The following is a 25,969-nucleotide window of genomic DNA, read 5'->3' on the forward strand; positions in this document are numbered from 1 at the left end:
AGACGTTCATGAAATGATTAGTGAGAGAGAATACTGGTATAAACTTTCTAGAAGATAGTCTGGCATGTTATTAAAATGTAAAATGTATATGTATACCTCTGACACAGTAACCATTTTCCAGAATTTATAATAAGGAGACAATTATTTGTAACGGTATAACTACAATGATATTCATTATAGCATTTCTTATAATAGCAAAAAAAAAAAAACCAACAGGGAAACAATCACAATGTGGAAAGAAGAATCAGTTAAGTAATGTACTATAGCCAGATAACAAGTTCCCTGTAGTTAATTTAAAAGGTATTACACATCTATCTCTTTTTTTTTTTTTTTTTTTTGAGGAAGATTAGCCCTGAGCTAACATCTGCCACCAATCCTCCTCTTTTTTTGCTAAGGAAGATTGGGCCTGAGCTGACATCCATGCCCATATTCCTCTATTTTATATGTGGGACGCCTGTCACAGTATGGCTTGATAAGCAGTGAGTAGGCCAGCACCTGGGATCCGAACCAGGGAACCTCCAGCCGCCAAAGTGGAGCATGCAAACTTAACCACTGTGCCACCAGGCTGGCCCCTTTATACTATATTTTAAGTGAGAAATAATTTACATACAAGAAAATGTACCGATCTTGAGTGTTCAGTTCATTAGTTCTGAAAATCTCATACAACCACGTAGCCAACATCAAAAACAAGATACAGAACATTTCCATCACCCCAGGAAGTGTCCTGGTTCTTTCTTTTATTTATTTATTTTTTTTGAGGAAGATTAGCCCTGAGCTAACATCTGCTGCCAATCCTCCTCTTTTTGCTGAGGAAGACTGGCCCTGAGCTAACATCCAAGCCCATCTTCCTCTACTTTATATGTGGGATGCCTACCACAGCATGGCTTGCCAAGCGGTGCCATGTCCACACCCAGGATCCAAACCAGTGAACCCCGGACCACCGAATCGGAACGTGTACACTTAACCGCTGCACCACTGGGCCGGCCCCCTCATGTTTCTTTCTATCCAACCCCCAACACACCCCCAGGCAATCCCTTTTCATTTCTACCACTATAAATTATTTTTGCCTATATGTTATATAAATGTAATCTTTTATAATGCATGTTTTTGCATATGACATCTTTTGTTCAACATAACATTTTCGAGATTCCTCGATGTCGTGTGTGCACCAATAGATAATTCTTCTCTACTGCTCAGTAGCATTCCACTATAGGAAGGTACCACAATGTGTTTATCCATCCTCCTGTTGATGGACATTTGGGCTGTTTCCAGTTTGGGCTATTAAGAAGATTCATGTACAAGTCTTTTGTGGACATACATTTTCATTTCTCTTGGGTTATATAATCATTTTTATGGAAATGAAAAGATCATGTGTTGTGAATGAAGTAAATTTTGTCTTCTCTTAGTTCATGGAGTTAGAAACAGAGAAAAGAATATCACGTATTATAGAAGTGAAATGTTGGATTGTGGAACATAGACATGTTATTAACCTAAACTTATGGTTGCCGTACATTTGCATAGAGGTATCTTAAAAGAGATTGACCACAATATTAAGAGTTGTTGCTTCTGGGTTAATATTAGGTGATTTTTTTCTTTCTCCTTTATACTTTTGCCTAATCGCTTCACTTTTCTACATGAGTATATGGGTTTTTTAATAAGTAGAAAAAACAAAGCTATATTCCTTCTTACGGGGAAAAAAATATTGGTTTATTCTCCTGTCTCCTTTTGGGAAGAGCAATCATAGATTATTATAATCAGAACTAAATGACCCATTCGCCCCCGATCTATTCCAGAGCCCCATCCTAGGGTAACAGCTCCATCCTTCTGGACACATAATTTTTTGCTAAAGCAGTCGCTGAATGAACGGAGGACTGTTTTCGAGGTCATGCTCATAACTGCGTGGGCCATGAGCAAACAGCCTAAACTCAAAGAGCTAAACATTTCCTTCACAGTCCTGCCAATGTTGATAGTTTGCTTAGGAAAGCCTACTTTATAGACAGTTCAAAGATAAACTTAAGCCCAGCGGCTGTGTCTAGTACTCCTCCCAAAACTTTAAATCAGCCGAGTAAAAAAGAGCCCTGTGTCCACATTTTACTAGACTCAACAGGGCCGTGGGAAAGAAGCTGGGATAGCCCGATCCTGGGGCTTGAGCCAGCAAGAAGCAAGAGTAAAGTGTGGGCGATGTTAACTGCAGGGGAAACTCAGGCATGCCCCCCCAGTCCCAAAGAGGGACAGCGGTGCCTTGGTCAAGGCCTCTGGCATTTGGGGCGATGGAGCTTAGGTTTAACCATCTTTTGATTCAGAATCTTTGGCCTCTCTCTCCTTCCTGGGAGCTGGGACAGTAGCCATCACCCACCGCGGTTGGAGACCCAAGCAGGAATCAGGAGGATTCCACAGGGAAGGCAGGCAAGGAGCCAATGCTTGTGAGCACTGCTCCGGGCAGCAGGGAGCACTGCCCTCCCAGTGTGCTTTTCCTTGCTTCTTCCTTGTTTCAGAGTGGTAAAACATGACTCTTCGCGAATAAATCCAGCTAAGACAAAGGATTGGGATTTGCGGAGCAAAGTCCTGTTTGGAGACAGCACTGGGGAAAACCCCAGGACAGCTGCAAGCTGATTGAGCAGGAGCCCACGGAGAGCAAGCAGAATCTCCGTGGGAGCATGCATTCGTGTCTGAGGCCACAGCAGGCTGCTCCAGGACCTGCAAGAGAGGGGCAGCTGAGAAGCTTGTGGGCAACGGCTCACATGGAGAAGGAGCCTCGTGACCTGGGAGAGAAACCAAAAGACTGCACTGCCCTTAGTAGCGATAGGGATTTTCGTCCAGGAATGAAAGCGTTTGCTTCACCATGGGCAGACCTATGGGATACAGGCTTCCGGCAGGAGGTTCAGGGACTGATGATTGGCAAATCGTTCACTCCCTCTAGGTTCTTCACCACCCTCCTTCCCCATTTCTCAGCCCAGGCTGAAGTGCTATTACATTTCTCTAGAAGAAATGGCATCAGGCCCTGATACCACAGGAAATGAGCTTATGAAATAGAACGTCGCTGCTGCCAGCAGAGTCGAGATGGAGTCCCAAGACTTGGGGAGTTCGAAGGCACAGGAAAGGTATTTTGCCATTTTCAGCAGACCCTACTAGGGCCATGCCTACTTGGAGCCATGTTGGTGGGGACACGACAGCCCCAGGCCTTATTCCCACATTAGTCTCATTCCTCTCCACTTACTCTTGGCCCACCCAAGTCAAACCACGCTCACACTGGAAGTGCCATAGAGCTGCTTCCCCTGGGTTGTGGCTCATGGCAAAGTTTCCATGATCCCCAGGAGTCGTTGAGGGGGCAGCCCCGGGGGCCAGAACATCTGCAGGCTCTCCAGAACTAGAACCCCTACAACTCATTCCTCATCTATCCTCAGCGGCATCCAAAGAGGCCCACCTGTCACCAGCTCCTGAACTTGACTTGAACTCTGCAAAGTACGATAAACACCTGGTCACGAGATTTCTCGGAATTCTAGATCTAGGGAGCCAGCCCTGATGGCCTAGTGGTTAAAGTTCAGTGTGCTCCACTTCAGGGGCCCAGGTTCAGTTCCTGGGCACGGAACAACACCACTCATCTGTCACTAGCCATACTGTGGTGGTGGCTCACATAGAAGAACTAGAAGGACTTACAATTAGAATATACAGCTATGTACTGGGGCTTTGGGGAGGGGAAAAAAAAGAGTGAGCTAGGATTCACATCCTGTGGTTCCAGGGAAACACTGAAGACCTGCTGATATCCCAAAACTTGCTAAGCCTCTGGCCTGGGGCCACCGATGTTTCTGTGGCAACTGTGATTCTGAAAAAAACTCAGTACCATCAAGAAAAGTCATCCATCTGAATGGATAATGGATAATGCGGAATACTACTCAGCCATAAAAAAAGAAAATCATGCCATTGGCGAAAACATGGATGGACCTTGAGGGTATTATGCTAAGTGAAATAAGCCAGACAGAGAAAGACAAACACCGTATGATTTCACTCATATATGGAAGATAAACAAAAAAACACAATAAATACAGAGAACACGTTGGTGATTACCAGGGGGAAGGAGGATTCAGGGGAGGGTGAGAGAGGTAAAAGGGCACATGTGTACAGTGATGGATGGCAACTAGACTTTTGGTGGTGAACACGATGCGGTCTATACAGAAGTTGAAATATAATGATGTACATCTGAAACTGATATAATGTTATAAACCAATGTGACCTCAATAAAAATAAAGAAAGAAGAACAAAACCCAAAAAGCCACCCATCAGCTTTTAGGAAGTGATAACTAGAGACCTCAAAAGGAAGAGCCATGGGAATCCCTGCTAATGGATACGGGGCTTCCTTTTGGGGTGATGGAGATGTTCTAAATCACACAGTGGTGACTTTGCACAAGTTTGTGAATATATTAAAAATCACTGAATTATACACTTCAAAAAGGTGAATTAGGGCCGGCCTGGTGGCGCAGTGGTTAAGTTCGCAGGTTCTGCTTTGGCAGCCTGGGGTTCGCAGGTTTGGATCCAGGGTGCGGATCTATGCACTGTTTGTCAAGCCATGTTGTGGCAGACATCCCATGTATAAAGTAGAGGAAGATGGCACAGATGTTAGCTCAGGGCCAGTCTTCCTCAGCAAGAAGAGGAGAATTGGAAGCGGATGTTAGCTCAGGGCTAATCTTCCTCAAAAAAAAAAAATGGTGAATTATATCTCAATTTTTTAAACAAAAGGTAAGGTCACTAAATAATTTCAAGAAGTAGAATAAATGGAAGCAGAGCCTAGATCAGGATTTTGTTCCTGGAAGATTGGTTCTTTTTTTGTTTTTTGCTGAGGAAGATTAGCCCTGAGCTAACATCCATTGCCAATCCTCCTCTTTTCTTGCTTGAGGAAGATTAGCCCTAAGCTAACATCTGTGCCAATCTTCCTCCACTTTAGATGTGGGTCACCACCACAGCATAGCTGATGAGTAGTGTAGGTCCATGCCAGGGATCTGAACCCGCAAATCTGGGCTGCCAAAGCAGATCCTGTTGAATTTAACTACTAGGGCACAGAGCTGGCCCCAGAAGACTGGTTCTTCTTAGGCTGACATCTATTTGGCCCTTGCATAAAATATTTCTTCCTCCTCCTCCTTCTCCCCCTCCCTCCCTCTCCCTCTCCCTTTTTTTTTCTTTTTTTTTTTTTTTTGAAGAAGATTAGCCCCGAGCTAACATAAAATCTGCTGCCAATCCTCCTTCTTTTTTTTGCTGAGGAAGACTGGCCCTGAGCTAACATCCGCGCCCATCTTCCTCTACTTTATATATGGGACGCCTGCCACAGCATGGCTTGACAAGCAGCGCACATGTCCGCACTCGGGATCCAAACCTCAGAACCCTGGGTCACTGAAGTGGAACATGCAAACCTAACCACTGTGCCACTGGGTCGGCCCCTCTTCTTCCTATCTTTTTAAAAGTAGAATGCTTCCCTGGGAACTATACTGATATATATACAATTATACAGTATACTATACTGATATATACAATATATACTAATATATACTGATTATAAAAGTTTTTCCTGGCAAACTCCCACAGCCTTGAACACAGAATTTCAGGTATCAGCTCCTCCAGAAAGTTCCCCAGTCCATTGCCCACTTCCAAGGTAAGTGCCCCACGGATTCCGGATTCCAGAAAGTGCTCTTTGCTTACCCATCACTAACACGTTATCCTGAAATTAGCTGTCTGCCATCACCTCCCAGTAGCACAGCCTTGGCAGGTGGGAAGCACATAAGAAATGTATATTGAACGAACTGAACACCAGATCATCATCTTGTAAAGTTTTTTTTAAATTGGTATCTTTTTTTTTTTTAATGCACCCTAACTTATTCTGCAACATTGCACTTCTGCAATCATGTAGCAGGTAATTTGTTACCTAAAATAACTATAAAATGCTTTCTCTGAGGGAATGTGTTCATTCATGCCAAGAATAAATCAAATGCACCCTTTGAGGGATTTTTACCTTGTACAAGTCAAAGGGAGAATGAATCAGAGAACCAGAACCTGTGGTTCCTGGTGGGTAAGAAGATGAAACATGTTCTCCTCTCCCTTTCTTTTCCCCAAAAACCTTTAAATATCACAAAGCCTTTAAGCAGTCATGAAGTCTACGCAAAACCATCTCAGGACCAGGAGTCTTTTCCTGCCTTTCCTCTCCATTACTGTTCAAAGATTTTCTAAGAAAACCCAAGAGCTATATTATCACGACATGCTGTAAACAGAATTCAGATAATACAGGGCACACTGAAAATTAGGAGGGTTTCCCCACCCCTGGTATTAACCAGCATATGCCCAGAAATCTGAACTTCAAAGCTATTGGGGTCCTAAAAGTTGCCCTCCTCACTCAGCTTATTCCTCTGGGAGTCAAGCCCACGTCTCTAACAGGGCTTGCACTTAGGATTTTTCAGGAGCCAACATCACAGTGCCCACCCCTTGGGCTCTTGTTGGGCAGTGTGCACAGAGCTGGCGAGTGCCAGAGTCATCCCAAGAACATCCCATGTGGGGTGACAGGAACCTGCAGATGGTAGACCATCTCTGAGAGTCCCGCCTCATTGTTTGTTATAAAAATGATCAAACACACAGAACAAGAAAAAGAATTTATTACAATGAAATCCCATAGATCTATCCTCCAAGATTCAAGAATTGTTCACATTTTGCCATTTAAAGTACCTTACAGGCATAATAACACTGGATACATCACAATCACACCCCTAGACACTTCAGCACGAATCTCCCAAAATAAGAATATTATCCATAATACCATTACCGCATCTAACGAAATTAACAATTCCCTAATAGTAACTAATACTCAGCCCATGTCCAAATTTCCCTTACAGATATTCTTAAAGGAGGGTCCCTCCCTGAAATCACACCCCGTCCCAGCCCTGCCCTCTCGCTCTTCCGTGCTCAGACGCTGTCCTGCCCTCACGGAGTTGCCATGCCTGCGGCCCCCTTGCTGAGTACCTGTACAAAAGGTGCCGTCATTGGGAATGAATGTCTTGTTGTTGTTTGTGGCTCGATATCCTTCCAGGCAGATGCAATAAAAGCCTCCGAGTGTGTTGTGGCAAGATGTGTGGTTGCCACAGACCACAGTGGCTCCAAATTGGCACTCGTTTTTATCTATTGATACAATGAGACAACACACAGAAAAGGCTATTAATCCACACCACGTTCTACAACCCAGACTGTCCTTCTGTGCTATGCACTCAGTAATCAATTCTGTGACAACAGCTCAATGATATATTTCCCCAGCCTCTTTTCCTTTCACGATGCTTCTCAGACTACAGGACATGGGCCCTTCCTAGTCATGTACTAGGTGTGTATTAAACCACAAGAGAAACCCAACATCTCGATCTGGCAATCCATCATATTTGAAGACTGGGAGAAAAGGATTCTTTTTGAACTTTTCTACATGTAAAATAATCTTGTCTCGGGCCTGGGAAAAGAAATCCAGCAGAATCCCACTTTTCCAGCTCAGGCACCCTCTTGCTTTTTTCTTGAAAGCCAGAGGAGGATGATTTTCATCCAGTGATTAACTGGAAAATTTGTTACTTCTGAGTTACCAGGAAACATAATGGAATTAGTCCTCCAGCCTCATCCGGGGGGAAGGGCTCATATTGTGGCAGGAACAGCTCCTGTTAATAATCATCAGCGACCCATGTGAATCATGTTAGTCACCCAGCAGGAGGAGCTGGAATAAGGGATGCTTGACGGGTCCACAGTAGCCTGCTCTGAGCATTTTTAATTCAATAACGTGACATAGACGTAAAATGAAAGCAAATCTCCCTCCCATCTCTTCCTCCAGCGCAGGGCTCAGCAAACTTTTTCTGTAAAGGGCCAGTCACAGGTCTCTGGTTGGAGCCCAGAAGCAGCCACAGACAAGAGGTAAACAAATGGACAATGCTGGGTTCTAACAAAACTCTATTTACAAAAACAGGCACGGGGCCAAATTTGGCCTGCAGGCCAGTTTGCTGACTGCCCTTGCCTCTAACATCAGAGGAAGCTTCCGTGACCAATTTCCTATGCATTCTTTTAGTGCTGATCTATCCAGCTAGGTGTTTTTTTTGGGGGGGGGGGGGGGAGCGGGCAGGAATCATCAACTTATGAACTGGAGTTTTTCTCTTTGTTATTTAGTGTTTTATTACACCATTGGTTCTCTCAAAGCAGTTCAATTGTTTCTCACGATTGCACTCAATTCCTGCTAACTCAAAAGGACACCCCAAAAAAATCTAGGTGTTTTTATCTTGTATTATCTTTTAAAAATTTTAATTGAACCTGGAACGTGATTCATCGTTACAATTGTCTGAGGTAAGATCCACGTGAGAGCTTAGAGAGACAGAACAGGCCCTCCAGCCACAGCCAGGCCAAGTGTCTAGTCCAGCTTATTGAGCACTGCACGGGGGTTTCAGACCCAAGTCCAGTTGCCCATAAAATGGGATATTTCTGTCTTTTTTTTTTTTTTTTTTTTTGCTGAGGAAGACTGGCCCTGAGCTAACATTCATGCCCATCTTCGTCTACTTTATATGTGGGATGTCTACCACAGCATGGCTTGCCAAGTGGTGCCATGTCCGCACCAGGGATCTGAACCAGTGAACCCTGGGCCACCGAAGTGGAATGTGCACACTCAACCGCTGCACCATGGGGCCAGCCCCTATTTCTGTCTTTGTAATTGTTTCTGAGGCATGTCTCCCCCGCAGACTTGACCAGAAGGGACATCTAGGTTTGTAGGGGATTCTAGAATTCTTAGGTTCCTTGGCTTAATGCCACCTTAGAGCACCTCTGGCTCGCGTATCACCTCACGTGTAACCTGTGGTGCGGTCTCAGCAGGCCAAGTCCTGGGAGACGCAGTGTCTAATGTTTGGGAGCAAGTACCACACAAATTAATAAAGCCCCCTCCTCCCATTAAGAGAAGTTTCTCTTGTTAAGGCATCAAAGAGCAATGAAGAGCGCAGCCAGCATTCATGGGACGAGAACATCCTCAGGGAAGGGAGCAAAAGAGGCTTGTCCGTGCTCCTCAACTCCAGCTTCATTTCCAAGTCCATGCTAGCAAGTGGGGAGGGCGGGGGAGAAGGGGGTAGGAGAAATTCCCTCAGGAACCTCAGACGGCAGGGCGGCCACACTTCTCATGGACAGAATCCTAAAGAGAGAGGGTCAGAGGTGGCACACGGCCGTCCTGCAGGAACCGGCAAAGGTGTGTGCCTGTGCAGGCTTGTGTCTGTGAAGGAGAGTCTGACTTTCTGAACTCAGAATCGAACTGCTATTTTTTTAGGGAGAAATAAAACAAAGGCACCACGACAAGGTTGTATACACTGTCAATCCGCAAAGGTAAGACCAAACTATCAATATTTCTACTGTACATAACAAAGGTGCTGGGAAGAAACTACAATCACTCGTTATTCTAACGCTCACTGTTACAAAGTTGCTGTGAACTCTCGCTCTCTCTGAATTGGGCTTCGACCTGGAAATTGTCTGACTTTTACAGCATGGCAGATGGCACGAGGCAAAAAGTAATCTCAGATGCTTCTAGTCTAAAGGTCTTTGTATTCCTTTAAGTCACCCACGTCCCCAAAGGTCCCAGCTACAAAACATCTGGAGGACGGATGCCGGCAGACTAAGACTCAAAGCAACATCATTTCACCAGCCAGCCAAAACATCCAATAGGCCATTGTGTTTTGTTTTTCCTCATGGCAGGAATATTCACAAATAGTTTTCTATCGAAACAACCAGAGAAATTAAGAAATGCAATATTCACTTGAGTTGTTAAGTTAAACTCAAGACTTGAAAGAGATTGCAAATTTGTGTTAGGTCCGAGAGTTTCCAGAGATTCAACTTCAATGACCTCTAACATGAGGGATACTCCTTGGAGACACCAGAGAAAGGACATATCCAAACACTAAAACAAAGACTTATTATAACCGGGAAAACTTCTTGCAATAAAAACATGTGGACAAAGTAACAATGTTCACCCCTCAAGGACATCAACCCTTTAACACTAGAGAATCTTGTTTCTTCATTCAACTTTTCAACTTCACCCCGGATTCAGAACTTACCAACACACTGGGTCCTCCCATTGCCCACAAATCCGTATTTGCAAATACACATCTTCTTCTCTTCTCTTTGCTCGCAGGTAGCATGTTCATGGCAAGCGGCACAGATATCTAAACCGGAATCATAAATTGTATACTTGAGGGAAAGAAAAGTTCAATCAACTACTCTAGACGAGTCACATTTGGGGTAGTAGACATTTACAAAGGAGAACCAAAGTTTGAAAACCAAAATGAAAAAGGATAGATCTGATCCCATCCTTAAAAACCTGCACTGGCCACTCATCGCCCTTAGAGGAAAGCGCAAATTCCTCTCCCTGACAATCACTGCTCTTAACGGTCTGACTCTAAAATAACTCCTCCAGCCTCAGTGTCCCCAGAGCTCAGCCACACACAGTTTTCTCTAGGCAGGAGGCTGACTACTCTGTCCCTCACACGCTATCCTGTCATACTTCATGCCATTGTCATGATGTTACCCTTACGTAGAATGCCTATCCTTCCTTCTCTGTCCAGCTCGCACCTATTCCTATTTCAAGACCCAGCTTAAATGTCACACTGTCTCTGAGGTCTTCCCCATTCCTTCATTCTCCAGGAAAATTAAATGTGGCTTCCTCTGTGTTCCCCTGACACTTGTACATTCCCCTATCAACCATGTTAACTTGTCATTATATTCTATTCCAGCTCTGTCCTCCCAGTTGGTATTAGGAATGAGCTTCTCAAGGACAGGGATTATGTCATTTGTCCATGCGTCATTATGGCACAGTATAAATATTCAATATATTTTTATTGACCGACTGGATAAAGACACCTGCAATCCTACTTGCTACAAGTCCAAAAGCAAGTGGAGCATCTGTCTATTACCCTATTCATTTTCCTTTTAGGGAAAACAGTGAATGTGTTTAAAATGTCAGTGAGGCAACAGCCAGGTCCCAGTAGAATAATGAGAGCGAAATTACTTAGATATACAGCAAAAATGTTTGGGGCTAAAATTCCTGAAACATCTAAATCTGCCAAAGGGTGATATATAACCCAAGATGAAACAAGAATTTCAACCCTGTCTGGCAACCTCATGTAACTGATTTAGGGTGGTGGCTTCTGGCCTCTACTTAATCCGATTTGATTCTTATCTAAAAGTTGTGGGACCACCCAATGGCCAGACCCCACCTGCACTGATACCATTTTAACTTTTTTACGCGTTCTTTCCTTTGTCTTGTAGAGAGATGGCTCACATACCTATGCCTTAAATTTAGCCTTACTCTCCACCCATGTTTGCAGCAGTAGCGGGGGCAGCAGCAACGGGGGCAGCAGCAGCCTGACTGCCCATGGGTCCTGTCCCCATGCTATTCCACACTGTTCTCTAAATAAAAGAGCACTACTGCCAGATCTTGAGAGTCCAAGAAATCTTTCTTTCGACTCCTCGGCTCACCGACCCCGCATCACCCATACCTAAACATCCATCAACATTGTGTAAACATATTTAACCATTTTGACACATAGCATTTTAGAACAGTACCATAAGGACACTGTCAAGTCATAATCATGAAACTGGCAAACAGTTAGCCATTGATGATTAAGTAGCTAGGAACTAAAGGTTTTTTTCCCTTTTGGAACTACTGATTATAGCTTATAGCTGTTTAACCCACCCATTGTTAACTGCGCTGTTTAGTCAATATGCTGTCTGACTCCCACTGGGCTCCTATAGATAACATCTCCCTGGCGCCTGGGTCACCATGGTAATGGGTGTGTGAGCTGTTCTTCAGGAATTAGAACTCCTTTGTCCACTCCAGGCCGGTTGAGACCACCAACTCATCAACTGGGCCCACACAGAGGTCCAATAGGTGACCTTTTGATGTCAAGAGGTTAAAAGCTCCACCCTCAGATCATGCTAATGGCGCCATTTTGTGAGCATGCGTCCTATGAAGAGGCACGAAGTCTACCTATGCTTGCACAGATCATCAATTACCTCACTTTTCCTCACCTCCAACCACCTATCTCCACATTTCAGACCACCTTGGCCCCTATCCCATAAATATCCCTGAGTCTCTATTTCCAGGGAAGCTGATGTGAGACTCATGATCTCGCTTCCTCACATGGCTGCCTTATGATTAAAACCCTCTCTCTGCTGCAATCTCATCGTCTTGATGCGGGGTCAGTGAGCCGAGGAGTCGAAAGAAAGATTTCTTAGATCCTTAAGATCTGGCAGTAGTGCTCTTTTATTTAGAGAATAGTGTAGCATGGGGACAGGACCCATGGGCAGTCAGAGCTTCTGCTGCCGCTTCTGCTGCCCCTGCTGGCATGGGGACAGGACCCATGGGCAGGCAGAGCTGGTGCGTGGGGACAAGACCCACGGGCAGTCAGAGCTCCTGCTGCTGCCCCGAGTTGAGGGTTAGGGCTAAATTTAAGGCATAGGTATGTGAGTCATCTCTTTACGAAGACAAAGGAAAGAACATGAAAAAAAGTTAAAATGGTATCAGTGCAGGTGGGGTCTGGTCATTGGGTGATCCCATGACTTTTAGACAAGAATCAAATCGGATTAAGTAAAGGTTAGAAAGGTTAGACGCCACCACCCTAAACCAGTTACATGAGATTGCCAGACAGCATCCAACTTAAGTTCTTGCCTTCCCCATTAAGACTTTCTAGGGACAAGGTCATCTCTCCTCTTCTTCCTGGTACAGAGAGGGAGGCACCTTTTACAGATAGAGATTTACCTTACAAATGTAAATGTGTCCCAACAAGGGCAAGTTCCATTCCCCAGAGCCTCCTTCCCTGTCCCAGTTTATCGAAAGCAATCAGCCCAAAACAATCCTGATGCCAAAGAGTCATACCTTGGAGTGGCCAATTTCAGGTCCCTACAAGCTCATCCCCCCCTTCCTTCACAAATGCAAATGTCTCTCAAAAGGGCAAGCAAAATTCCAGTCCTCGGAGCCTGCTTCTCATCTGTAGTTTTAAAAGTAACCAGCCTAAAATCCTCATCAGTCTCAGTGGCTTTCTGGGCAGAGGGCAAAAGTGAACCTGGCTCAGTAACAATTACATGCAACTAAAATCCTGGCAATACCTTTTAAATAATGGATCCTGGGTCAAGGCCACAAACCCAGCTGTGATCAGCTGTATAATGATGAACATTCTCCATGGCGTGTATGTGTGATGCAATAATAGATATAAACACCATACTAGTGAAATCAATGATAAAATGGTAAAATGTTTGATTTTTTTCTTATATAGAATATTTGTCTTTACAAAGATGGCAGCATTTACATACACCAAGTTCCAGAAACTTACATCAGGTGGAAAATGATCACTTCATGTAACTGCTGAATGAATCTAATAAACACAAACAAAAAATTAAGAAGCCAAGTAGTGCCACCCACTCAGATAAATTAAAGGAAGTCCAGGGGCTGGCCCCGTGGCCAAGTGGTTAAGTTTGCGCAATCCGCTGCAGGCGGCCCAGTGTTTCGTTGGTTCGAATCCTGGGCGCGGACATGGCACTGGTCATCAAACAACGCTGAGGCAGCGTCCCACATGCCACAACTAGAAGGATCTACAACGAAGAATATACAACTATGTACTGGGGGGCTTTGGGGAGAAAAAGGAAGAAAATAAAATCTTTATAAAATACAAAAAAAAAAGGAAGTCCAGTCTGGGGCCAGCCCGGTGGCACAGTGGTTAAGTTCGCACTTTCCACTTTGGCAGCCCAGGGTTCGCCAGTTCGGATCCCGGGTGTGGACATACTACACTGTTTGTCAAGCCATGCTATGGCAGGAATCCCACATACAAAGTAGAGGAAGACTGGCACGGATGTTAGCTCAGGGCCAATCTTCCTCAGCAAAAAGAGGAGGATTGGTGGCAGATGTTAGCTCAGGGCTAATCTTCCTCAAAAAAAAAAAAGGAAGTCCAGTGTGAATTAGCAAAGGACAGAATTTAAAGGTTTCTTTAAAATAAACTGAATTAAGTTCAAGTTCCCTCAATACATAGAACCAGACAAACAAAATACAGCCTTGCAGGAAGGCAGCCAGGTATAGTGGGAAAGCACTGGACATGAGTCAGAATTGGATCCTCAATCAAGCTGAGTCAGTTCACTGTGACCTTCAGCAAATCACTTCACCTCTCGGGCTCTCAGTTCTTTCATCTGTAAAACAAGGGCTTTGGGCTTCTCAAATTTTAAAGTGCATTCAAATTGCCAGGGATCTGGTTAAACTGCAAGCTCTGATTCAGTCGGTCTGGGGCGGGGCCCTGTATTCTGCATTTCTAACGAGCTCCCAGGTGGATCACATTTTGCAGGGGTTAAATGGCTCCTCAAGTCCTCTTCCTCTAAATGTTCTGACATTTCATCCTTAGGGCACGTGTTTTAATGACCCACTAAGAATAATTCAGCATAAACGTAACCCCAAGGACAGTACCCAGCACGTTTAGCTCAATAAATGTTTGTTCCCCATACAGGCAAAGAGACAAGATGTGCGCCAAGCTACCAAAGGCTTCTCAGACCACATGCAGAAGAGAAAGTGGTTTGCAGAGGATGAGGGGCCTCGGCTGAAGCCTAGCATTCAGCCATGATTAGTTTAGTCTGCAGGACCTTGTAGGGCGGCCCTCTGCTTGAGGGAACAACTTGTCTCCTGGGGGTTGGGGGGGAATGTATCCTAAAGAAAGGGGCGGGGAGGGGCGCGGCCCAGTGGCGCAGCGGTTAAGTTAGCACGTTCCGCTTCTCAGCAGTCCCGGGTTCACCGGTTAGGATCCCCGGTGCGGACATGGCACCGCTTGGCAAAAAGCCATGCTGTGGTAGGCGTCCCACATATAAAAGTAGAGGGAGATGGGCATGGGCATAGATGTTAGCTCAGGGCCAGTCTTCTTCAGCAAAAAGAGGAGGATTGGCAGTAGTTAGTTCAGGGCTAATCTTCCTCAAAAAAAAAAAGGGCGGGCAGGGAGCACAACTCCAATCCAAGGATGGCACACAGGGGGATGGGTGTGCACCTTTGACCACACACCAGTGTCTGTTGTTCAAGAGCCCCCAGCTCAGTTAAGAACCACCTGGAGCTAGGGTGACGAATAGTCCCGGTTTTAATACTAAAGTCTTGTGTCCCAGGAAACCCCTCAATTCTGTGCAAACCAAGACTGTTGGTCACTCTACCTGGAGAGCTTGTTAAGACAGAATCCCCAGAGATTCCGAGTCAGCAGGTGTGGGGTGGGGCCTGAGAACCTGCATTTCTAAGCTTCCAAGTGGCCCGCACAAGAGCAGCATGGCGAGTCCAGCTCAACCTCAAGGACTCGGGTGAGAATCCTGGAGAAAGAAGAGGCAATGTTGAAAGAAGTCTTTCACCAAGCCTAGACTGATGCATAGCAGAGCTATGGGACCGATGTGACAGAGGATAACCCAAAAGAGAGCAACTCTCCAGGCTAAGAAAATATCGCCATGCCTTTGCTATAACCTGAGGGGGAGTTGTGTAAGGGGGCAGCATCCATCCATGACAAGGATGACTTGAGTTCTGTCATCAGCAGACTGCTCCAGGGGACAGAGAAGTGGCTGCCACGCAGAATCAGAAGGAACTACTGAGAGCTGAGGGACCTCCACTTCCACCCACCCCAGGGCTGCCTAGAATTACTGGCGGAGAAACGGCAGAGAGGGGATTCCAAAATCTAGAAGGAGGAAAAGCCTGACAAGCACTCTTTGTTACTATTATGTGTGGGCTGCCACCCTAGGTTCACATCCGTTCTCCACTCTGCAGTGACTCAGCCAGCTAAAACCACATCCAACACTGAGAGCGTGAGACAGGTTTTGGTGTCTCGACTTAGGTTGGAGTCTTCACTCTTGCTCCCTGGTTACATGATCTCAGGCAAGTTAAACCGTCAGTCCTCCAGTTTTGATACTGGTTCAACATAATGTTGACATAAGGGAAGCCATATTATAGAAAAGAAACCACACTGTAACTTTGAATGACCTCTGATTAACTAACCCAGCTAGATACACACCCTCTCGGAGGTATACGTGGTCTGTAGATTTTATGGCCCCTTCCAGCTGCTACAAGTCGATAACTTTGTTCTTTTGAGTTCCTTAGGAATATGATGACCTCCGGGCAGAGAGTCTATGTTGATAGCCATCATCAATGACAACTGAAAGATCTGGGTATAGGGCATTGCTCCAGTCTCTGATGCATATCCAGTAAAACAAAGGACTATCAGGAACTAAGACCAGATGTCTGTTCCACTCACAGATCAGATACCTCCCTGACACCCAGAGACCAGCCCCGCATATAACTGACATGTAGTCTTTGTTCTGTAAGATGGTTCTTTTGGACATTACTCAGTCATCTTCCCCCTTGCTAGTAAGCTCTAATAAAACCCGTTCTCTCCTACTGGCTTGCCTCTTGACTATTGGCATGTCTTGCGGCGAGCAGATGACTCCCCTTGGGTGGTTACAGTTTTAATCTGTGAAGAGATCGTGTTGCAAGTATTAAATGAGAAATATAAATGCTATATGAGCTCCCAAGTACTAGACAAAGCTAATTTACAGGAATATTTATGTCTCTCCGCATAGATATTATTAACGTTAGAAACAAGTCATGCAAGATACAGTGCCCAGTATTTGGCATCTGAGCAGGGTGAAGAGGTCTTATTGGGCTACAGTTCTAGCTCTGCCCCTTGCTAGTTGTGTGACCCTTGAGAATCTCTGGGCCCCAGTTTCCTGTAAATCTGGAATATGAGGATAATAGTAAACCTACCTCACAACAAGACATTTTCACATGTTGGGGTATATGAGGTAGCTATTCTGGTTCAAAACTGATTCAGCTTGAACTAAAGAAGCCTGACTTGTGGCCTATCGGGCATGCATTGTGCCTCTGCTTTGACCATTAAAGTGGGGAATGCTTTAAACATTATCTCAAGGTAAAAGAGTACACTCTTGGAAGATAAGAATGCATACCTCCCCTCCTACACCTGCCGGTATTGGTAACGCCCATATGAGTCCTTCTGAAGACAGGTTCCGGTTCCTGGACCTCGGGGTCAAGTTAACCTGCTAATTTGCAGCTGAATACCTCTTTGAAACTTTGATGAATATGTATCCTGGGTGCATTTGGTGTATATTCTTTGTTCTGAAAAGGGGTAAGACTATGCTGAAAACCATGCTTCTTTCCCTTTGTGGAAACTGTCTTCCTCAACTTGGCTCAAATAAGGACACCTTCTCCCTCTTGTTATTTTGCTTTGACACTCATACGGTTGTTGTGAGGATCAAAGAGGAAATGAGTTAATCCATGAAAAGCAATTAGAATATGTTAGACAGTGTTATAAGAACTTCTCAACAACTCTTTGTTAATGAATAAATGAAGGTACTGACAGCTAGCCAAACCCTATTATGCTAATGAAGGAAGCATGGAGAACAGCATTGATGCAAAAACCCAAAGCAGTATCTCTGTGTGGACAGATGCCTACCTATTCGTGGGGCTGATGGTCTGGGAACCATAATATCTTCATTTACATAATCACCCCCTGCCTTCCCCACATCCTCCCAGCCTTCTGGATCATTCCTGACTCAGAAGTGGGAAGTCTACCTTCCTCACCCTTTCAACCCTGCTCACAGCTCCCCCTCCTCTCCAGCACACAAGCAAACCTACACCTCACGATGGAATGGAGGCTGCCAGCCTGAGCAAGCTACTTTTGCTCTTTACTGCAATACACAAGCAACCACTGAAATACACTTCTGAAACAGCAGATGGACGGGAACGTGACAATGAAGAGATTCTGTCCACTGTCAAGGGACAAAGGCAGTTTAAAGGCACAAAGGGAACACTTGAATTTAAATCTTAATCTACTCCCCAGGCATTCGCAGTCAGACCAAACAAATCCGCCACCCAACCTTCATGAGGCCCTGTCTCTCAAACTTGTGGAAACAGATCAAACGACCTAAGGAAATAAGCAAAGGGGTCCCAAACTAAGGAAGAGAAAGACTTCCATTCTCAAGTCTTCTGCAACACTACGTAAAACGGTATTGCTCTCAAGAGACTGGGTCAAATTCCAGAGAGGGAAGGAACCAGAGAAACCTCATATTCTCTCCTCTCCAACATCCCTGACAGAAAAAAACAAAACACAGCCTTTGCTTTCAAATCCCACCAGACAGAGAGCACTTTACTCTCTCAAACAACATAACCCTTGCAGGGTGACGTGCACCGTTGTATGTTTCCCTTCCCATCCCGTTCCCCATCAAGAACCCGTAACCTCTCCTCGTGTAAAATGGTTCTAGGGCTTCAGCTTCCTTTTGCCCTTTTGCCTTCTTCTGTCCACTTCCTGTTTGATCGAGATCAACATGAGTGGGGCCCCCACACCCAGCCTCCAGACCAGGAACCAGCCCACACAGACTGCCCCGATTGCAATGCTTTTGAGTTTTGACTTAAGCAGCCTTTCACTTAGGCCGCACCCTAGGGTCACGTCCAGCATCTCCCCCATTACGAGGCATACCTCAGACCTGACTCACATTCCCAGCAGGCTTTGCACTTTTCTCTAATCCATGCAGTTCATTCCCCCGTCTCCTCTGCAGGGCTGAGGCCAACAGGCCATGGCCACCTCGGACTATCTCAGGCTGCTGAGACCTAGGAGCCCACTTTAGGATTTGACCAGAAGGCTGGGCATGTGTCCAGGGCCAAGTCCCCAGAGGTGGCAGACAGGCTGCAGCAGGGTCTTCTCCCTGGGCCCAAATCCTGCTCCCTTACTTTGAGCAATTGTACGTTACTCCAAAACAATTTGCTCCCCTCATTTCTCCTCTTCCCTCCTCTTCCCCACTCTGAACAGTGACTACGCTTCATGATGACAGTGGGAAGACCGAGCCTATGAAATGCAGGATTAGTGAAGTCAGGCGCCCTTTAGACAGTCAGAACAATTGCCCCAACCTCTCCACCACTGCGCCCCCAAGAGTCTCAAGGCCTCTGCCTGGCCTCCTGGCCTTACCAAACCCAGCCAGGCCTGAGCCAACAAGTCCCCCAGCCACTCCCAGACTCCAGCAACGCCAGAGAAAGGTTAAGAAACAAGACTGACTGGTTCTACCCCTCCTCGCCCATTCCTGACCTCTCTATTCCCCTGGGCCTGGCACCTCACCCACCACCAACACCCTTCTGCCCTACCAACTATGCCTCTTGCCCTTTCCTCACATGCAGGCCATCCGACTTCGGCTCTCCCACTCTTCCTCCCCGAAGCATCTTTGGTAACAGTTAAACGTAATTCAGCACATGCTGAATGAGAGATTGATTATACAAATGGACAACGGCCAGACCATATATGAAAATGGAACTCTGACTCACAATCTACGGCCATCAGTCCAGGAAGTCAAACCACAACCTCTGTAGCAACAAATGTCAAAAGGTCAGGATTTAATCAATAACGGCCAGCTGCTCTACTTTTCGCCCCCCTGCATCAAACTTAGGACCAATAAGAGCAAGCCAAATATGCTCCCCTAACCAATGACATCGGATGCCTGCTGCTACTAAGCTGCCTCCAGCTTCCCCCTGCCACCGTCCTCCAACAGGGCACACCTCAAACCTTCCCCTTGGATCTACTATAAGCCGTTACACTCCCCCGTCTGCCTTTGAGTCTCTGACAAATGTAAATAAGCCATGGTGGCTGACTCTCTCGCTATAGCAAACTCTGTATAGGCTCTGCCTGTTCTCCTTTGGGTAGTCTTTGTTTATTTCCATACCAGATTCCTAATACAAGCCACAATCCCCACTCACAAGGAGCTCTTAGGCCAGCAAACAATTACATCGGAATACGGCAGAAGTGTAGAGTAAAGGTCACATACAAATATGTATGTATATAATAAGTGTGTAAGTGTTCCCTACAAATATGGCACAGAGGCAAGGGCATGGCATCTCTGGTGCTTCAAAGGGAACCGGGTAACTCCAGGGGGCTTCCCAGTGGAGGACCACTGGGCTGGTTTTGAATAGGAATAGCACTGACTAAGCAGACAGCTGTGGGTGAAGGGATGAGCAGTTCTCCATTCCTCTCCTTCCCTCTCCTTCCAGAGACATAGCTTTCCCATTTGCAGACCAACTTTGCTTTTTGACCTGCTCCACTAAATAGCTCATTTAATTTTGCATTTTCAATTTCTCCCTCTGCCGAGTAATGCCCCTCAGTCCAAAACATGCTTGAGTCTGCTTTAGCACCCTCCCCCGGAAAAAATTCTCGCACGGACTTGGTCAGCCCACCTGAATGCTACTTTTTCTTTCTTTCTAACTTCTTTAGAGAGTACGTCCTCTGCAGGCAAGGTCTCTGCACTCACCGGAGAGCCCTCTGCCTTTGGCTCTCATGCTGACTGCTTGCGCTGGCTCACCACCGACCAGAGTCCCCAAATCCAAAGGCTTCTTCTCAATCTCTGTCCCCTCGGCTTCCCCTCCCCTGGTTTCCTTTAGGCTCTTCCAGCCCAGCCTTCCTCCTACCTATGGGGCTGCTGCTCTTTCTCCTCTACTTGAAGCTACCATCTAAACTTGTCCTCCCCGGAGAATGTGTCCTCGGTCCTCTTAGTCTTATCAACCTCAAGGCTTCAAGCGACCATCAAGTCCACATCAAATGCATACACCTATTGTCCAGAGTCTTAACTCCCTATTGATTCCATTTCTCCAAAAGCCCTAACGTTGCCTCAAATTCAGAATATCCAAAACAACTAGTCGTCTTTCTTCCCAAATCTTTTTTCTCCTCCTATACACCCATATATCCCAGTCACCTGGTCCCCAAACCTTAGTGTCATCTTTCCTCTTCTGTTCCCTTGCAGCTTCGCATCTGTTATTAACTCCTTCCAGTTCCAATTCCACCTTATCATCTACACACAGTCCTCTTCTCCTGCTGGCATTACGTGACGCCAGTTCTCAGAAGTTCTAAGCCAGCTATTACAACTTCTTCAATGGCTCTAAGCCTTCCGCCATACCCCACATTGTCCACTACGAGGAAACCTGCCCTTAATAAAACCAGACTCTCCAAGGCTGTAAATGAAGGGAGAATGCCCACACAGGGAAAGGAGGATCAACCAGGCAACCCTGACTTCCACTTCCCAAAATGCACCCCACAGCCCTTAGGTAGATGCGGATGGATGACCTTAGTCAGTTACTTTGTTCAACAGTCTTGGCCCAGCAATTCAGCGGGACCAGAGTGGACAGTTTCCTAGGCTAGAGAGTCTTAACACAAAGAATCTGAAATAGGCTACAAGGGGCTGCAAGCTTTTATGCACACTGCCGTGGGAGACTAAGAGAGGGAAGGAAGTCAGAGAGCCTACCAGAGTATCTGATATGTAAAAATAGCCACTCCAGAAGGTTGAGCTGTCAAGAGAAACACCCACCAATGATGGTAAAAGTCCTAAGATGAAGAGAATTTGGGGGAATAGGAGTCTGAGCTGCAAAGTACCCCCCCCCCAATCTCCTTACATGGAAGTTCCCTTCCACTTCAGGATCAGTGTTGGGTTTTATTAAGGAAGTTGGTGGGTTTCCTTATATCCACTTTTTATGTCACTCTCTGTACAAAAACCTGCCGTGACATTTCCAGTGGCTTCCCACTGCCCAGGAACAGCTAAGCCTAAATGCCTTGGTCTGCCCATCAAGGCACTGTGCCTTCTAGTTCAATCCAATCTCCTTTTCCACCTCCACTTCCCACCCATCTCCTACAAACCAGTCAAACTGGATTACAGGCCCCAGGCTTCTGTGCCTCCATACCATTCCTCCATGTACATCCCCTCCTGGCCTCTCCCTCTCAAATTCATTCATTCTACGCATATTCGTGGAGAGTTGACTATGCCCTCTGCTATAAGCTGGGATGCTTTTCCTCATCTTCCCCTGTCTAAATATTACCAGTCTTTGATGGCCGAGTTCAAGGGTCACCTCATCCATGACTCCATTGGATTCCCCCAGCTAGAAGCAATCCTTCCCTCGGCTGACCACCCACGCCTTCTCAGAGCGCTGACGGCATTCCGCCTTCTACTACACTTATTTGAGTAAATGCCACCTCCCCTACCTATCTGAGTCCTCCGTGTAATTCCTACCACTTTCAACACTGCATTTTGCAGAGGGAGGAAAAAACTACTCCAAATGCCTAGAAATGGATTATTTGCTGTCTGATTCCTCCACAATACAAACTCAAGGAGGGCCAGCACGAGACCTCTCATCCCGCACAGAGAAACGAGCATCATCTGTTGAATGAATGAATGAAGCAATTCTTTGTTCCTGTAAACTTCCTTACACTTCTTTATCACCATCTTAGCATCTGGCTCTTCATCGAGATGAAAAACATTAAAAGGTAGAAAGAAAATTGTTTCAGGTCTAGAATCTGTCATGCAAAAGCCACAGCAGAGGCGGAAGTGTGACAGAGCAGCCGGAACGCCCTTCCACGCCGGGCGCGGCTCTCCCCAGGGCCAGCGCTCGTGCCCAGCCCCCACCTCCCTCCGGTCCCCCCGGGGCGCGAGCAAGGCCGCCTCCAAATAGGTCTCCGCCGCAGCCCTGGGGCGGGGGCGGGGCGCCCCTCCTGCTGCTTTGACCCCGCCTTCCCGATGGCCACCGGCCAGAGCAAGCCCCACCTGCGCTGCACGCCCGGGCTCCGCGTCCGCCCGGCCCAGGGGCGGGGAAGCGTCCCGGGCGCGCCCCGCGTCGTCGGGGACCCAGCCGGGGGCCCCCGCGCCGAGCCCGGTCCCCGCCCGCACTCACCGTCCGCGCCCGCCGCTCCGGTCGCCACGCGGCCCAGGCCGAGCAGCAGCAGGAGCGCCAGCAGGCGGCCCGCGCCCCGGGGCCCCCGGCCCATGCCGCCGCCTCCACGTCCCTCCCGGCGCGCCCGCGATCGCCTGCGCCCGCCGCGCCGAGATAAGGCGGCGGGCGCCGCGGGGAGGGGGCCGGCCCGGCGCTTCCGGCGCCGCGGGGCCGCGGAGGGCGCTGCCGGGGCCCCGGGAGGCGGCGGGGCGCGGGCCTCCTCCCGGCCGCTGCGCTCGTGCGCTCGGGCGTGCACCTGCCGCGCGGTGGCCCTGGGGACACGCCGCGGGCCCAGAGACGGGGCCCGGCCCTCTCGGCGCGTACGTTCCATGACGGGGACAGACGTCCAGCAGCTAATGACACAGCCGGACTGTAGAGCCCCGGACTGTGCTAGAAGGAAACGTGGCCGTGATCTAAGCGTATGAAACGGACCGGGGATCCCAGCGGGTCCGGAGCTCAGGGAGGCACCCCCGGGGTGGCAAGGGAAGAGGTGGGGAGCGGGAACCTTCGAGGAGGTGGAAAAGTCGGGGCGAGGTGGCTGGAGCTCCAAGGGCAAGGAGAAGCCGCCAGCCAGGCCACCCAGGGCCACAGACTTGACCGAGCCGGTGAAATGATCATAAGGAGTGACAGAACCGTGGTGGGGAGAGACTGGCAGGAGTTCCTGCCGCTCCGAGGACACCGATCTTGGGGACTGAGGGCGGGCCTCAGAGGAAGTAAGCTAAGCCCCTGAGGATGGGAAGGACGTGGGAGAGGATCTAAGCAGGGAGAAAGGCTTATGCAGAGACAGCGGAGAGTGCTCTAGAAATGGGAGGAGGACCTCCTGAGAGTGGGAACAGATGGCTGGAGAGAGGCATTAAGCTGCAGAGATAAATAAGTAAGACCTCATAAACCAAGTAAAGAAGGTTGCTGAGGAGCTGTCACAGGGTTTTAAGCAGAGCGAGCTCATCAGGAAAAGCTCCCCGTGTCTGCTCTGTGGGATTGGAACTGGAGAGGGGAGGTGGGGAGGCCAGCCTGGGGCTGCTGCGGAAATCCAGCCAAGAGACCCGTCCGACAGCGAGGCATTGGCCATGAGCACAGAGACAAGGGGCCAAGGCGGGTGGTAGTGGGTGGAATCCACTGGCTTTTGTGACCAGTCGAATGTGGAGGAGAAGGAAAGAGAAATTACAGACGTCATCTAAATTTCTGGTTTGCACAGCTGGGTTGATGGTGAGAGTCACTGAGCTAGCGTCCCAAAGGGACTTGTTGCAAGCTGGGGTAGGGCGAGGCCACAGAGGGAGAAGTAAGTTCCAGTTTGAGGCTTTGAGCTGGTGATGTCTGGGGGGCTCTCCCAGAGCAGGGTCCCCCACTTTACCCACATCCTCCCTCGGTTTCTCTCTACCGTGAGCCTGCCCTAGATCTCATCACCCATGAACACACCCATATAAGGGCTCAACTTGTTGTGCAGCCTTAAAAAGAAGTAGTTAAAAATAAACTTCCCAGGCTCTTGCATCAGGCTTTCTTGCTAATTATTTTTTTGTTCAGCAAAGATAAGAGTGCCCGCTTTGGGGAGGAGTGGATGGACAGTGTGGTACGGCAGTCTGCCTCCTAGTATTCAAATTTTTTATTAAGTTCATCTCTCCATGCACTTTGAAATCATGTAATTGTTTCAACAAAAATCCATTCATTTAAGATATTCTTCAACCAACCTATACCTCTCCTCTGCCCTGCCCCCCTGCAGAATGAATAAATTTAAATATTTTGTGTATATGTATATATATGTATATACATATATAGTTAATTGGTGACGTCAGGAAAAATTGTCCAAAACTTTGAAATGAGCAAAAGAGATTACTGAGTGTCTTTTCAGTAGGGTGCTGGGTGCTGTCTGGTATCCTTTCTGGAAATTAGCTGATTCTAGATGTTGTGCACTTTGATGGACTTTTTTTTTTTAATAAACAAGCCGTATTTACCAAGGGTTCTCTATCTCTCTCTCTCTCTTTTTTTTTTTTTTGGTGAGGGAGATTGGCCCTGAGTTAACATCTGTTGCCAATTTTCCTTTTTTTTTTTTCCTCCTCAAAGCCCCCCAGTACATAATTGTATATCTCAGTTGTTAGGTCCTTCTAGTTCTTCAATGTGGGGTGCCACCTCAGCATGGCCTGATGAGGGATGTGTAGATCCGTGCCCGGGATCCAAACCCACAAACCCCAAGCCACCAAAGCAGAGCATGCAAATTTAACCACTCAGCCATGGGGCCGGCCCCCTGATGGACTTTCTACTGACTAGGCTATTCTACAACTCTATAGAGGCAGAAGTTAACTTGCAGAAAATTGATGATAATGCAAAAGATTCTTCTCTGTAGCAATGCAGATTAATTTTTTCCAGTAGGGATATAAGTGATTTCCGTCAGGTAAAAACAAGATAAACCTAATAATTAGATTTTGTCCTAGATGATATTAACCAGTTAATCAGTTTTGCATCTATTAGCAAATTCATTTCTCATTCCTAATTGAAATATATATATACATGTATATAATACACATATATATTCTTCAACTTTCCTTTGAACCTTAATATCTTACTAGTTCTCCTTTGAAGTCAACATCTTACTGAGTCCTGGGGCCAGCCCAGTGGCACAGCGGTTAAGTGCACACTTTCCGATTCAGCAACCCAGGGTTCACCCATTCGGATCCCAGGTGCAGACATGGCACCGCTTGGCAAGCCATGCTGTGGTAGACATCCCACATATAAGTAGACATCCCACATATAAAGTAAAGGAAGATGGGCACGGATGTTAGCTGAGGGCCAGTCTTCTTAGCAAAAGGAGGAGAATTGGCAGCAGATGTTAGCTCAGGGCTAATCTTCCTCAAAAAAAAAAAAAATCTTACTGAGTCCTTCATGAATTAATTAGTTGAATAAAATCTTAGAGAACTTTTCATTTTATATTTGCATGAATCACCTTTCCAATATTTTGAAAATTTTACATTAGCGCAATCCACGTTACTCTTGTATTTTACATTAGATTGTGTGACTTTCGTCGATTCTTTTTATTGGCTCATTTTTTGCTTTCAAACAAATATTTTTTCTTAAAAAAATTACTTCTTGACCTGTTGCCTAATGGTGAGTTCATGGAATCACAGAATGAAAAATTATCTCCTCGTCGATATTTGTCGCTAGAGTTAAAACAATATTAAACCAGTTTTAAATCTGGAGCAGTGGGAT

At 46.7% G+C, this 25,969-nt stretch overlaps 1 protein-coding gene across 8 annotated transcripts in view; it reads right to left on the minus strand.

Moving 5' to 3' along the window:
- The window catches only part of SUSD1 (sushi domain containing 1), a 183,105-nt gene extending 157,603 nt beyond the window's left edge, over positions 1-25,502 (minus strand). For 6 of the 8 annotated variants that reach the window (XM_070251350.1, XM_070251347.1, XM_070251348.1 and 3 more), the window contains exons 1-3: positions 22,733-25,502; positions 10,083-10,190; positions 6,997-7,152 (exon numbers count right to left, since the gene is read on the minus strand). In XM_070251350.1, coding sequence (XP_070107451.1) covers positions 6,997-7,152; positions 10,083-10,190; positions 22,733-23,102 — 634 coding nt within the window. In that variant the 5' untranslated portion in view covers positions 23,103-25,502. Of the gene's footprint in view, positions 1-6,996; positions 7,153-10,082; positions 10,191-15,198; positions 15,327-19,351; positions 19,411-22,732 lie in introns of those variants that run through there. The other 2 variants (XM_070251349.1, XM_023628657.2) reach the window with 2 other exon arrangements.
- Between the last annotated feature and the right edge of the window lie 467 nt (positions 25,503-25,969).

This window comes from Equus caballus, chromosome 25, assembly GCF_041296265.1.
Source record: "Equus caballus isolate H_3958 breed thoroughbred chromosome 25, TB-T2T, whole genome shotgun sequence".
In the NCBI taxonomy this organism is placed as follows: domain Eukaryota; kingdom Metazoa; phylum Chordata; class Mammalia; order Perissodactyla; family Equidae; genus Equus; species Equus caballus.